Source organism: Nesoenas mayeri, assembly GCF_963082525.1.
Source record: "Nesoenas mayeri genome assembly, chromosome: 3".
NCBI lineage: Eukaryota > Metazoa > Chordata > Aves > Columbiformes > Columbidae > Nesoenas > Nesoenas mayeri.
This window is the reverse complement of record NC_137544.1, coordinates 620,748-634,040: the sequence shown is the minus strand read 5'-3', so window position 1 is coordinate 634,040 and position 13,293 is coordinate 620,748. Positions and strand designations below refer to the sequence as shown.

At 55.0% G+C, this 13,293-nt stretch overlaps 1 protein-coding gene across 1 annotated transcript in view; it reads right to left on the bottom strand.

Annotated features, from left to right (window-relative positions):
* Nucleotides 1-13,293, bottom strand: part of DTNB (dystrobrevin beta) — a 174,267-nt gene that overhangs the window by 135,111 nt on the left and 25,863 nt on the right. The window contains exons 6-7 of the mRNA XM_080341105.1: nucleotides 12,968-13,053; nucleotides 5,269-5,423 (exon numbers count right to left, since the gene is read on the bottom strand). Coding sequence (XP_080197231.1) covers nucleotides 5,269-5,423; nucleotides 12,968-13,053 — 241 coding nt within the window. The remainder of the gene's footprint in view (nucleotides 1-5,268; nucleotides 5,424-12,967; nucleotides 13,054-13,293) is intronic.

Sequence of the window (13,293 nt, the reverse complement as noted above, 5' to 3'; positions counted from 1 at the left end):
AGGTTACTCCAAACGATAAACGCTGCTCACAGACAAGTTCTCTGGAGACAAGAGGTGGGATCCATCGCACATCACACCCGTTTCCGTAGGTGTGACAAAGGGAACCCTGGGAACGGCCACCCAGCCTCGTCCCACACCTGCCCCGGCCACGGGAAACACGTGGAAATGCAGGGAGAACAGGGAGGTGCCACCAGCACAGCCTCACCACAGAAGGTCAGATCTGAGCAGGCCGATGTGGCTCCATCGGCAGACCAGAGCCACCTGGGCCTCTGTATGGCCTTTGATGGAGTCACCACAGCATTCTGGCCACTAAACTGGAGAGACACGAGCTTGATGGACAGACTGGCACCTGGATGAGGAACCCGCTGGATGGCCACGTCCAGAGAGGTACAGTCAGGGGCTCCACGTGCAAGCGGAAACCAGTAACGAGGTGTCCCAGGGGTCCACACTGGGACCAGCACTGGTTAACACCTTCATCAGCGACACAGACAGTGGGATCAGGTCCACGCTCAGCAGGTTTGCAGGTGACATCAAGCTGAGTGGGGCAGGGGACACACCCGAGGGACGGGATCCATCCCCATGAGGTTCAACAAGGCCAAGTCAGGTCCTGCCCCTGGGTCGGGGCAACCCCAGTGTCGGTCCAGGCTGGATGGAGGATGGGGAGCAGCCCCAGGAGAAGGACTTGGGGTGCTGGGTGACCGATCGGCCATGGCCCGGCCATGAGCGCTGGGAGCCCAGAACCCACCCGTGTCCTGGGCTGTGTCCCCAGCCCCGGGAGCAGCAGGTTTGAGGGATCCTGCCCCTCAGCTCCTGTAGTGACAGGACAAGGGGTGATGGTTTTAAATTAAAGGAGGAAAGAAATTGTTTATGCTGAGGGTGATGAGAGCCTGGCCCAGGTTGGCCAGAGAGGTGGTGGCTGAACCATCCCTGGAGACACCCCAGGCCAGGCTGGACGGGGTCTGAGCAACCTGAGCTGGTGCAGATGTCCCTGTCATGGCAGGGGGAGCTGGGAAGGTCCCTTCAACCCAAACCATCCTGTGATTCTGTGACTCTGCAATTAGGCAGTGCTATATGACACGCACAGCGGCAGAAGCAGCCAAGCCTAGCAGGAGAGCTTCCTCTGCCACAGACAGGGATGTTCCTCAAAGAAAAATCGTTTCCCTTGCAGCACCAGCTGTCAGAGCCGCCGCACGGAGCGCTGCGGAGGCCGCGCCGCTCGCCAGGGGGCAGCGCAGCTCCAAGGAGGGCGGCGCCGCTCGCAACCGGGGGGCGGCGCCGCTCGCAACCGGGGGGCGGCGCCGCTCGCAACCGGGGGGCGGCGCCGCTCGCAACCGGGGGGCGGCGCCGCTCGCAACCGGGGGGCGGCGCCGCTCGCAACCGGGGGGCGGCGCCGCTCGCAACCGGGGGGCGGCGCCGCTCGCAACCGGGGGGCGGCGCCGCTCGCAACCGGGGGGCGGCGCCGCTCGCAACCGGGGGGCGGCGCCGCTCGCAACCGGGGGGCGGCGCCGCTCGCAACCGGGGGGCGGCGCCGCTCGCAACCGGGGGGCGGCGCCGCTCGCAACCGGGGGGCGGCGCCGCTCGCAACCGGGGGGCGGCGCCGCTCGCAACCGGGGGGCGGCGCCGCTCGCAACCGGGGGGCGGCGCCGCTCGCAACCGGGGGGCGGCGCCGCTCGCAACCGGGGGGCGGCGCCGCTCGCAACCGGGGGGCGGCGCCGCTCGCAACCGGGGGGCGGCGCCGCCCGCAACCGGGGGGCGGCGCCGCCCGCAACCGGGGGGCGGCGCCGCCCGCAACGCGGGGGCAGCAGGGACACAGGCTCTGGGGTTTTTTTCCACTTTTAGGTCGGAAATTTTGGCACCAATTGAGCAGAATTGCGCAGCCCCGGCAGCGTCCTCCTGGCACGGCGCTCCGGTGAGGGCAGAGCGGGCGGGAAGCAAACCGCAGCGCAGAGCCCGGATCCCTTTCCTGCGGCTGGTACACCATTTCCTGCGGGCTTCAGAACCCAACCGCAAACACATCCCTCAGCCCCACTTGTGATGCAACAACAAGCAAACGATCTGCCAGCAGGTTCCAAGCTCCAGGTTCATCAACTGAAAACTAGTACATGGCACAACGTCCGTGAGGGTCCAACGCTCCCTGGGAGAACAGGCGCATTTCCACACAGGTACTTTGTGCAATCACCTGCCTCCTCGCCATCCGCTCAGTGACTTTGCAGCGCCTGCAGCTGGCGCAGCCGCTGTCCCCGCGCTCTGACCCAGCTCGGCTCGCAGGGCTGCACGGGCAGCTCATGCCAACGCCGTGCGTGTATTTAGAAGACGAACACAGCTCAGCCGGTTTTATCGCTACGCTGCCAACGCGCTTGTTTCAACAAGACGCTAATGCACATATTTCCCCACAAAACACTGGCAGAGGACCACATCACCTGAGCCAACACGACGACATGTCATTTTGCACTCTGCAGCGATCAAAACGAGTTAGCCAATGTAAGCAGCTGTGCACCAGACCCACCTGCACCTCTAACTGCCCTGCAGCTCTCAGAGCTGCTTACTCCATCCTTTATATACAAGGCCATCCTGCCTTTAATGTCATTATTTACAATATGTTACGTGTGTGGAAGCCCCCACTTGAGCTAGAACCCTAAGTTAGTAGCGGAAGCGCCCTGCACGCCCGGGAGCCTCACAGAGAACGCAGCTCAATCAGCTCCATGCAGGTGGGCAGCAAGGGGGCTCTGCTTCTGCGCTGGGACAGCCCCGGACGCCCGGCCCCTCCAGCGCCCACAGCAAAGCCCCACAGCAAAGCCCCACAGCAAAGCCCCACAGCAAAGCCCCACAGCAAAGCCCCACAGCAAAGCCCCACAGCAAAGCCCCACAGCAAAGCCCCAGCCCTGCGGAGCTCAGAGCAGCAGCTCCCAGACCTGGCACAGCCCTGGGGGCAGCACCCGCAACTGGCCAGGGAGGACTTGGCTCTCGGGAGTTTGAGTGCCCCCAGCACTGATGCTCAATCATGCAGCATTTCACATTATTAAACCTGTGCCTGGTTTAACCACTCACTCCCCCAAATGAGTCCAACATCCAGATCAGTGTTAATATCACCTAGCAATCATTTTTAATGATCTGTTTCCATGTAACCAGCCTGCCTGAGGGAATAAGAGCGCTGACCAGCAGGGATGTGCTCAGACTGTTCAGGCTGGCCCAGGAGCACAGCCCAGCCCAAGGCCTGGTTCAGTTAAGCGGTACAGATGTGGCTTACGTGTCTGCCATGGAAGTGCCCAAGTCTGAACCCCCAGCTTTAGCAATGCCGTCTGCAGGGAAGCCAGCAAACGGACGGGCTGGCAGAGAACAGCACAGAACTACCTCCGGGAGCTCATTTTCAAAGCCGGGAGGCATAAGAAAATGAAATTAAATCTAAGAGAGTCTATCCATCTACTTCCCAGGACCTGCTTGTTCCAATGTTTTCAAATAAATGAAAGAACTGTCCTGGGGTCCAGTGCGCATCAGGATTAATTAAAAAAGCATTACCACTCTACACACCTGCGCTTACACCGAGGATTTGTTACGCTGAACAAAACTGGAGCAAAGGAACTTCTAAACGTAAATCAATATGAAGAATTAACCTTGTTGTTCATGGGATCCAGAGCACTAAGACATGCTGCTGGCAAGCTGCGTGCAAATCACAGTCACTGAACCGCTTTGGCTGGAAAAGACCTTTGAGATCGAGTCCAACTGTTACCCTCACGCTGCCAAGGCCACCACTGCCCCATGTCCTGAGAACCTCCTGTCCGTCTGTCCAGCCCTCCAGGGCTGGTGACTCCAGCACTGCCCTGGGCAGCCTGTTCCAATGCCCCACAGCCCTTTGGGGAAGAAATTGTTCCTAAATCCAACCTCAGCCTCCCCTGGCGCAACTTGAGGCCGTTTCCTCTGCTCCTGGCGCTTGTTCCTGGGGAGCAGAGCCCGACCCCCCTGGCTCCAAGCTCCTTTCAGGCAGCTCAGAGATCAGAAGGTCTCCCCTCAGCTCCTGTTCTCCAGCTGAACCCCCCAGGTCCCTCAGCCGCTCCATCACACTTGTGCTCCAGCCCCCACCAGCTCCGTTCCCTTCTCTCCACTCGCTCCAGCACCTCAAGGCCTTTCTTGGCGTGAGGGGCTCAGAACTGCCCCAGGGTTGGAGGTTTGGCCTCCCCAGCGTTCCCCACAGCCCCGGCTCTGCCCCACAGCCCCGGCTCTGCCCCACAGCTCCCACAGCCCCAGCTCTGGCCCCACAGCTCCCACAGCCCCAGCTCTGGCCCCACAGCTCCTTGTGGGGCTGAGGTTTGGTGTCACCTCCATGACCCCCATTGATCCCACCACCCCCCAGCTCGCGCTGGCCGATCTGGAGGGTGAATATGGGAACAAGCACGGCCCGCAAACGCCTCGGCCAGCATGGAAACTGGAAAACATCCATGAATGAGACTGAAATAACCCAAAGCTCTGTCCTCAGTGACTCAAGGCGGGCTGCAGGCCTTACTGTTTCCTACAGCAAAGGCTGCTTCGTCCTGTGTTGTATTTCAAATATACTAATTGCTAATTAACTTAAATTTGGCAAAAGTGACTACAAATTCTAAACCTAATTAAGTTGGAACTATTTATTGCAGAACATAATCATGACCAGAGTCTAAACATTTAATCTGAGGCCTAAGATTATCTAGGTTCGTGTTTACCATTGACTTCAGGTTTGTTTATACTACTTACATTATCTCAAATTAGAAACAAATCCCTGGAACAATAAATCACAACTAAAATGTATGAAGAAATAAAAAGCTCTTTGAAGATCATTACTACAACATCTACTCCACGCATTACACGTAACAGAAATATTTGGAAAGAAAGACAGCGATACCAAAAAGCAGAGCCGTGAAATAGATTTAAAAACAAACTATGTGCACACAACTATTCATTTGGTACAGATCAAACCGAATAGAAAGTGGTTTGTTGAAACTAATACTCTTAACATACTGAGAAAGCTTTAAAAAATCAAGGGCAAATAGTAAAAATGCTGTGTTTCGTGTGGTTTAGGCAATAAATCCGTGATCCTTGGTGTCTGGCTGCTGGGGAGCGGGAGTCTCTGCAAATGGTGCCAAGTCCTGTCCCTGCCCCACAGCCACACACACGGCTCGGGACTCCTCGGGCTGTCTGAAGCGCGGGGTGCAGTGCGCGTCACCCCTCCACCCGCACACCCCGTGTCACAGCGCAACTAAAGCGCAGGCTGATGAGCGGCCGCGGGCGCGGAGCCGTTACCTGCTGGGGGAAGCAGGTCCGCAGCGAGTGCTCGGTGTAGCCGAAGGACGGGCCCTCAAACACGGCCGTGGGCAGCTTCAGGACCTCCTTCAACAACTGGTCAAACTTGGTGAATATCATCAGTCCGTTCGAATCCGATATCTGAGAGAAAACATCTGTAAGAAAATATAATAAAACTCTATGGTGAATACAGGCTCGCTACAGAAAAGTTATTTCACATTTAAACCTCAAGAAATGTATTTTTGTTTTATTCTGAACACAGTCTCTTATCGCTTGCTATCCAGGTGAAATTTCTAAGTGAAGATATTGGCAGATGCTGTGATACAGATCTTGTGTCCCCCATCCGTCCCGAGGCGGGGCTGCGTGTCCCGGGAGCCGCTCTGCGCTGACCGCATGGCAGGAGCGCGGCAGCTCGGGGGCACCGGAGAGGCTACGGAACATCACACCGTGTTCACACCTCAGAAACACACACAACAGCAACGTAAAACTGTCCTGGGACCAAAACCTCTCTGGAAAGAGGAATCTCTGCCGCAGCCAAGGCGGGGCTCTGCCAAGGAAGCTTCCATTACAGCAGCACCAATATCCGTAAGACCAACAGCTTTCCAAGACGTGACAGATCCAGAGTTCTTCGCTGAGAGCCGCTGAATCATCTCTGAGGTTATTCAGGACACCATCCGTAATTAAACATCAGAGGAGACAGAGTGACAGAAAACGAGCTTCACTTAAGTGATCAAAACCAGGTCTGCACAAAACCCAAGACTATTTGAGATGGGGTATTCCTAGAAAGCAGAGAAATCACTCGAGTGTCCTGAAGGAAGGAGCTCAGGAGGAAGCACAACCACCCCCCGGGCACCCGCGCCGGGCTGAGCGCCCGCGGGAGGTGACGCTCTGAGCCCACGCGGAACCATCTCACAGGAAACACGAGCAGTGATGGGGAAAAGCATGACAAAGACAAAGAGAGAAACAAGGCTTGGGGGAAACACTGGAATTTAGAAAATTAACTCATATAGGGAAAACAAATTTAACCTGAACACTGAACACGAAGAAAATTTCAGATCAAAATGCGTACAAACGAGAACTATGGGAATAACTAAAACTAATCAGAGGCAAACTGCCAGAATTCTGGTCAATTCTGGGTGAGAACTGCTCCGGAACCGGCACATGCACGAGAACGGAAGGTCTGGTACTCAACCTGTGAGAGCGGGACTGGCAGGACGCGCGTGGGACGCGACAGTGCTTGCCCTTCAGAAAGGACACACTGGGTACATACAGCCCGCAACCCGAGCTCAACAGCGCGCAAGATCGGAACCGTCACTAAAGCTATGGAAATAAAGTGAAAATGAAATTAACGTAGAACAGGCTCTATCAAGGGCAAATTTTAGAAAGCCCCACTAACCTACATCTATTTTTAAATCAAAAATTCAGAACTGCAAGAAACACTGCTGAGCCCCCAAAATACCAAGGTAAAATGGTACGTGTGCAACATGCGGTTTTCTTTTCCCAAATCCTTGTAGTAAAACTCTGACATTGAGAACCGAGCTCGTGATATCACGTTAAACCTGTCCCACAGTTCCCTTCAGAGCTTCCTTTAGCACCGCCAAGGTTCGCTGCTCTGTGCTGCCCAGCCAAAGCCCGACGCTTTGTACCACGTCTCCAACCACGTTACAAACAAGATTATGAAGCTGCTTTCTGGGGAAAATTTAGTGATGAGAGTTTGAGAGGCAAGTAGTAGAGAGGTTGTAAGTCTGGGACAGGTATTGGAGAGACTGGGGGATCTAAGATCTGGGTTAACAGTTGGACTCGATGATCTTGAGGGTCTCTTCCAACCAACATGATCCTGTGATTCTAAGAGGCTTCAAGGACCAGCTATGGGAGAGACGAGCAGCTAAGGCCGGTCCCTGGAGGATCCATACTGCAAAGGCATGTGCATACATGTATATTTATATATACGTACAGCCTTGCATCCTGGTCAGGCCAAGGGGGCCAGCCCCAGGTCACTGGTGCTGTTCACATTCACATGGCTGTTTTCTCTTGGTGCTGATCCATGTAGCTGTGTGTGTGTGTGTGTGTTCCAATTGGGAATTATTACTATTATTATTACTACTATTACATTGGTTCACCGATTAGCACTAAAACAAACAACTCCCCTTTCACCTCTGCTGTTCCAAAACACAAAATACCCTCTCCCCAAATCAAAACCCCACAGCTGGGCTAAATCACCTACATTTTCGGGGCCTTCAGCATGCAAAGCCGAGTGTTTAGCAACCGCAGCTGTGGGAATGCTTGGGGTGAGCTGCAGCGAGCGCTGGAGGCTCCCGGAGCCGGGAGGGCGCAGGAGCTGCGCGGAGGCAGCGGGCAGGCAGGGCGGTCGCTACAGGAGCCGGACGGCCCTTCAGCTGAGCACCCACAGTGCTCATCCGCTGGAAGCTCTGCTTGCCATTTACTTGCAGAAAGGGCACGGAAGGAAGCACTCATTGCTTCACAATGAATCTGTTGGGACGCCAAAATGAAGTCATCCAGACTCACAAAACTCAACATTCTTATGTGGAATTTCTTCGGCTTAAAAAGCCGTGACAAAGTCCATAGCAGCAGGCTGGGTTTGCAACTCCCACCTCGCACATGGTGTATGGGCATACGGGAACTCCTCTGCGAGGAGCATCGTGCCACGGGCAACGTGTCCCCCTGCCACAGCCAGCCAGGAGGTGCCACCCAGCAGCTCCCGCTTCCCGTGCGCTGTCAGACACCGACCGACTGCAAAACACGCCTCGTGTGCGCATTTGCGCAACCGAAAAAGACTGCCTGTACATATGCAGGTACAGAGAACACGTTACCACCATTCTTATCAATTACGAGATGGGCAAAACCAGAATATTTGCAACTTGCAGGATGTGCGGAAAGGCTGATGTGGCAGCTGAGCTGAGGGGAATCGGGGCAACGAGTCACCTGGGAATGCAAGAAGCTCATGATACATAGGTCAGTAACCAGAGACAGGTGGGGAACACAGAACCAAGACAGCACACTGCTAAGGATCAGAAGCAATAAAGCCCAAGAGCACAGCGACGCAGCACAAAGACCTCATGCATTTACACAGTGCCTTTGCCTCCCCTTTGTCCCTCGCGTCCTTCCCCCCGTGACGTGTCACGGGTTTTAGCCATTACCAAACAGTGGCGACACCTGAACAGCTCCACATCTCTGATGCGGGCAGCAGCTGCCCCGGGTGAGCTTTGTGCACGCCGAGCCCTCGCTCCTCACCGCACCCACCGCGCACGCCACGCGGCACCTGCTGCATCCCCGCGTGCCAGAGCTGCCGGCCGCACCGCGCTCCTCACCCCGCCTCAGCTCCCACCACACCGAGTCACTTCAGCCCCAATTGTCAAGAGGTCAGGTGTCATGTTATCGCTATCAACCCACCTCAATACACAAAAAGGATCTGTACTGCTCTTTTTTGTTCCTTTTAGCCAAGCTTTGACCTGTGCAAAGACTCCGCTTGCTGTTGGAGCGATAAAGGACTCAGCAAACAATTCGATTCAATGTGAATCACGCTAAAGCCATTTATTACAGAAACAAGCCTCCTTATATATGCAACTATATTCTAATCACACATCCACGCTCCAAGCATGGATTCGCTAAATGAGTATCATGGGCTGTCCATGCGCTGGAGTCTCACTGATGATACGTCCGATGATTCACGCCACGCCGGGACCCCGCTGGTTGAGGAACGCCCCTCTTTCTCACAGCAGACTCTGTTCTCAGCTTCTCGAAGCGGCCTTGAGATTCCTTTGAGCCTGACTAATTCAGCCACAAATCTTTATCTATCAAAACCCCTCCAAAGCTTGCCAGCCCTTTCATCCAACTTAGATGCCTTTGAGCATTTGATACAGAACCTTCCCGAATGCCTGTCACAAACCCAACAAGTCTGTATCAGTTAGAACTCCTTTGCCCATCTCTTTTTTCTGCCTCCTTTAACAAACCCCTATGGTTTTATAGGGCAGCCCTTCACAAAAGCCACTTCCCCCAACAACACAGTCGCACTTATCCATGCATCAACTAATCCTACTCTGCACTGCAAGCGGCTCGTCCAGCAGGTGCGCAGGTACCCAGGCCTGCAGCTCCCGTCTCCTTCCAAACTTCACATGACGTTTTCTTCTCCCCGTTTTGCCCTGAGGAAGCTTCCGGAACAACACGGAGCCAGCAGTGAGCAGTGCAGCTGTCAAACTGCTTTCTGGAGCGCTAGGGATGCTCGGGCGCAGACCCCGGCCACGCTCAGACACGGACTCCACCAGCAGCACAACACGCCTCTTCTTTCCGCCCCTGGAGGGTTCACAAGATCCCACCACCCCAACCTCAGATCCACAGACATCTGTCCCAGGGCCTTGTCTGAAAAGCCACCGGCCCAATTCTAGTCTGCTTCAAACAAAACTCTTCCCTCCTGCACAGATTGCCTGTGCTCCTAAAATCTCCGTTCTGACTTAGCCCAAATGCCCTTTTCCTGGACAATTTTGTCCGTGGTGCAGTGAGACTGTCTCCGTGTCCAACCTCGCTCATGGCACTGCCAGTGTTTCAGAGAACAACAGGCAGGCGGCCCCAGGCTTTAACCCTCTCTCCAACTGAGCAGAGACATGCATGAGCACACGAGGGGATGGAGGAGCATCCAGAAGCGACAGAGGAGTGTCCAGAAGCGACAGAGGAGTGTCCAGAAGCGACAGAGGACATGGAGTCGGTGCCACCACCCTGGGAAGCAGCTGCAAATCAGCGTTCCTGTTAGAGCTATGGAGAAAGAGGCCTGTGTTTCTCAGCTGACTCACAAGATTGTAGCTGCCAGAACAACAGAGCCCCTCGGCAAAGGCAGCTTTGCACAGGGGTGCTCAGCGGCTCATGTGCTGCCCGGTACCAGCCCCGACACATGAACGGTGGGAGCCAGTGTGAGTGACACCCTGGGAGGGCAAGGAGAGAACTGCAGGAAGGACAGAAGCGCTCCTGTCCCAAACACGTGGAGTACACAGCCCTGCTCTTTGCAAACGGTGCTGCAAGTGCCCCACGGGAAACGGGGCAGCACACGGCGGAGGCCAGAGCAGGCAGGATGCGCACGGAAGGGCAGCTGGGAAGACACAGCAAACAACCAACCGTGACAACCAGGACACGACCCGCTGTGAGTGCGGCCCTGGCCGGGAGCGCAGCCACAGCCCGTCCGGAATGGGGGAACCGCAGCCAGCAACCGTTACAGCGGAGACGGGCACCGCAGCCAGCAACCGTTACAGCGGAGACGGGCACCGCAGCCAGCAACCGTTACAGCGGAGACGGGCACCGCAGCCAGCAACCGTTACACCGGAGACGGGCACCGCAGCCAGCAACCGTTACACCGGAGCGGGCACCGCAGCCAGCAATCGTTACACCGGAGACGGGCACCGCAGCCAGCAATCGTTACACAGGAGACGGGCACTGCAGCCAGTGGGGCAGGGAGAAGGACGCCACAAACGCTATGGACAAGAGCAGACATTGTGAACAAAGAGAGATAACAGTACACGAAATGCACAAATGTAACTGTTAAGATCAGCCACCCCTGTTAAACAAGACTATGAAGCGGCTGTGCTCAGGGTGAAAGCATCTTAACCAGCCACCCATTGAATCGATAACGGGCTTAATGTAACTTCCAGAACAACATCCAGGTCTTTGAGTGCAAATATCCAAAGTTGCACAATTCCTCTAACATTTAATTGCGGTGATTAATTGCCTTTTCCAGCAAAAAGCCCCACTGTCACTCTCTTGATGTGGCCATTCTAGAAATACCACTTATTCCCGTGCTGAACAGCCCATCTGCCGCAACCCTCCAATCTCACCCGCGTTCAACCCAAAATGCGATGTGTGGCTGAGGAGATACAACCCTCGTCTTTTATCCCCAGGACTTGATCCTGCGTATCTCACAGAAGCAACACATTTGTTAAAAACGCTTAACAAGTCTTGGAGATCCTCTGTCATCGCTGCCTCCTCCCTTTATTCACACCCACCTTCAGTCACCTGCAGCTCTGTTGGCAACTGGAGAGCTGTGTAGTTACTCCCAGATTTTAAGATGTGGCATTTCCCGGGACCGGGACACGGGCAGCTCTAATGTCAACATGTGCATGCGGTGACTGCTCACTCTGCAGACCTGGTCAGCTCGTTTAATTCAGCACACTAGTGCTTCACATTCCGAGTTTTAAAGCAAATATCATAAAGAAGCTTATTGACGTAGAAAAGTATAAAGAATTATTTAGAGCTGGCAACCATGGAGGAATGAACTATTACAAGATAACTTTCACTAAGGGAATTTAGGGTGAGGTGAAATTGAAAGACATAAACAATAAAATCTGGCACTGACAGTGAGATTAATGTCCTGGCTCTCAGGGTGGAAACAAAACAACACCCACCACAGCAGTGCAGCCTGTCACCGAGACACAGGAACTAACCTGTCCTTCTGTCTGAAGGACAGACCAACGCTCACGGTATCGCTGGTTCTCTACGGACACAGCAGTGCTCCCTGTCACCGAGACACAGGAACTAACCCTGAAGGACAGACCAACGCTCATGGTATCGCTGGTTCTCTACGGACACAGCAGTGCAGCCTGTCACCGAGACACAGGAACTAACCCTGAAGGACAGACCAACGCTCACGGTATCGCTGGTTCTCTACGGACACAGCAGTGCTCCCTGTCACCGAGACACAGGAACTAACCCTGAAGGACAGACCAACGCCCATGGTATCGCTGGTTCTCTATGGACACAGCAGTGCAGCCTGTCACCGAGACACAGGAACTAACCCTGAAGGACAGACCAACGCCCATGGTATCGCTGGTTCTCTATGGACACAGCAGTGCAGCCTGTCACCGAGACACAGGAACTAACCCTGAAGGACAGACCAACGCTCATGGTATCGCTGGTTCTCTATGGACACAGCAGTGCAGCCTGTCACCGAGACACAGGAACTAACCCTGAAGGACAGACCAACGCTCATGGTATCGCTGGTTCTCTACGGACACAGCAGTGCAGCCTGTCACCGAGACACAGGAACTAACCCTGAAGGACAGACCAACGCCCATGGTATCGCTGGTTCTCTATGGACACAGCAGTGCAGCCTGTCACCGAGACACAGGAACTAACCCTGAAGGACAGACCAACGCTCATGGTATCGCTGGTTCTCTACGGACACAGCAGTGCAGCCTGTCACCGAGACACAGGAACTAACCCTGAAGGACAGACCAACGCTCATGGTATCGCTGGTTCTCTACAGACACAGGAGGAGGCTCATGGAAACAATAGGAAAAAGAGGTAGTAAAACTGATGACAAGAGAATAAAATAGTTCAAAACCAGGAAGTGAGAGGCTGGAGTTCCCGAGTAAGGCGGTGCAGGGAGCACCCCGGACGAAGCACGAGATCTGCAGGAATCCAGCATCCTCACAACAGGGGACATGGCAACAAATCGGCCGTTGCTGTCCCAGAAAGCAGAGCTGAGGTTTGCCACGCAAAGCACTGCAAACAACCCAGAGACCCGCACAGGTAACCGAGCGCGCCGGGTCCCGGGCGCAAACCCAGCACAGCAGCTGCGGGTCGGGAGGACGTCGCTGGGTAAGCAAACCGGGGAGCTCGCGGAACAGCCACCATGGAACCCGTGCGGCCAGCAGTGGAAACAAACGCCGCATCAAAGGGCGCGGCTGCAGATACTCACATCTCAGCTTGTCCAGGATCTTCCCGCCGCACATGGTGGCTAACATGGCTTTCACGGAGAACACCGTCAGCTTCCCGTGGCCCTCGCTGCAGAAAACAGGCCAGCAGTTAATACCAGGAACGAGAGGGAACAACACCACGTGCGGCCCAGGAGACGCACAAACGCGCTCCGTCAACTCCCAAGAACCGCCAAACCCATCCAGCACAACATTCAAACAGCGATAACACCGGCATTTTAATATATTGGAGGAGTTTACATGTGTCTGACCACAAATCAAACTTCCTTGCAGAATGACAACACCCACACAGATAAAGAGACACCCGCTT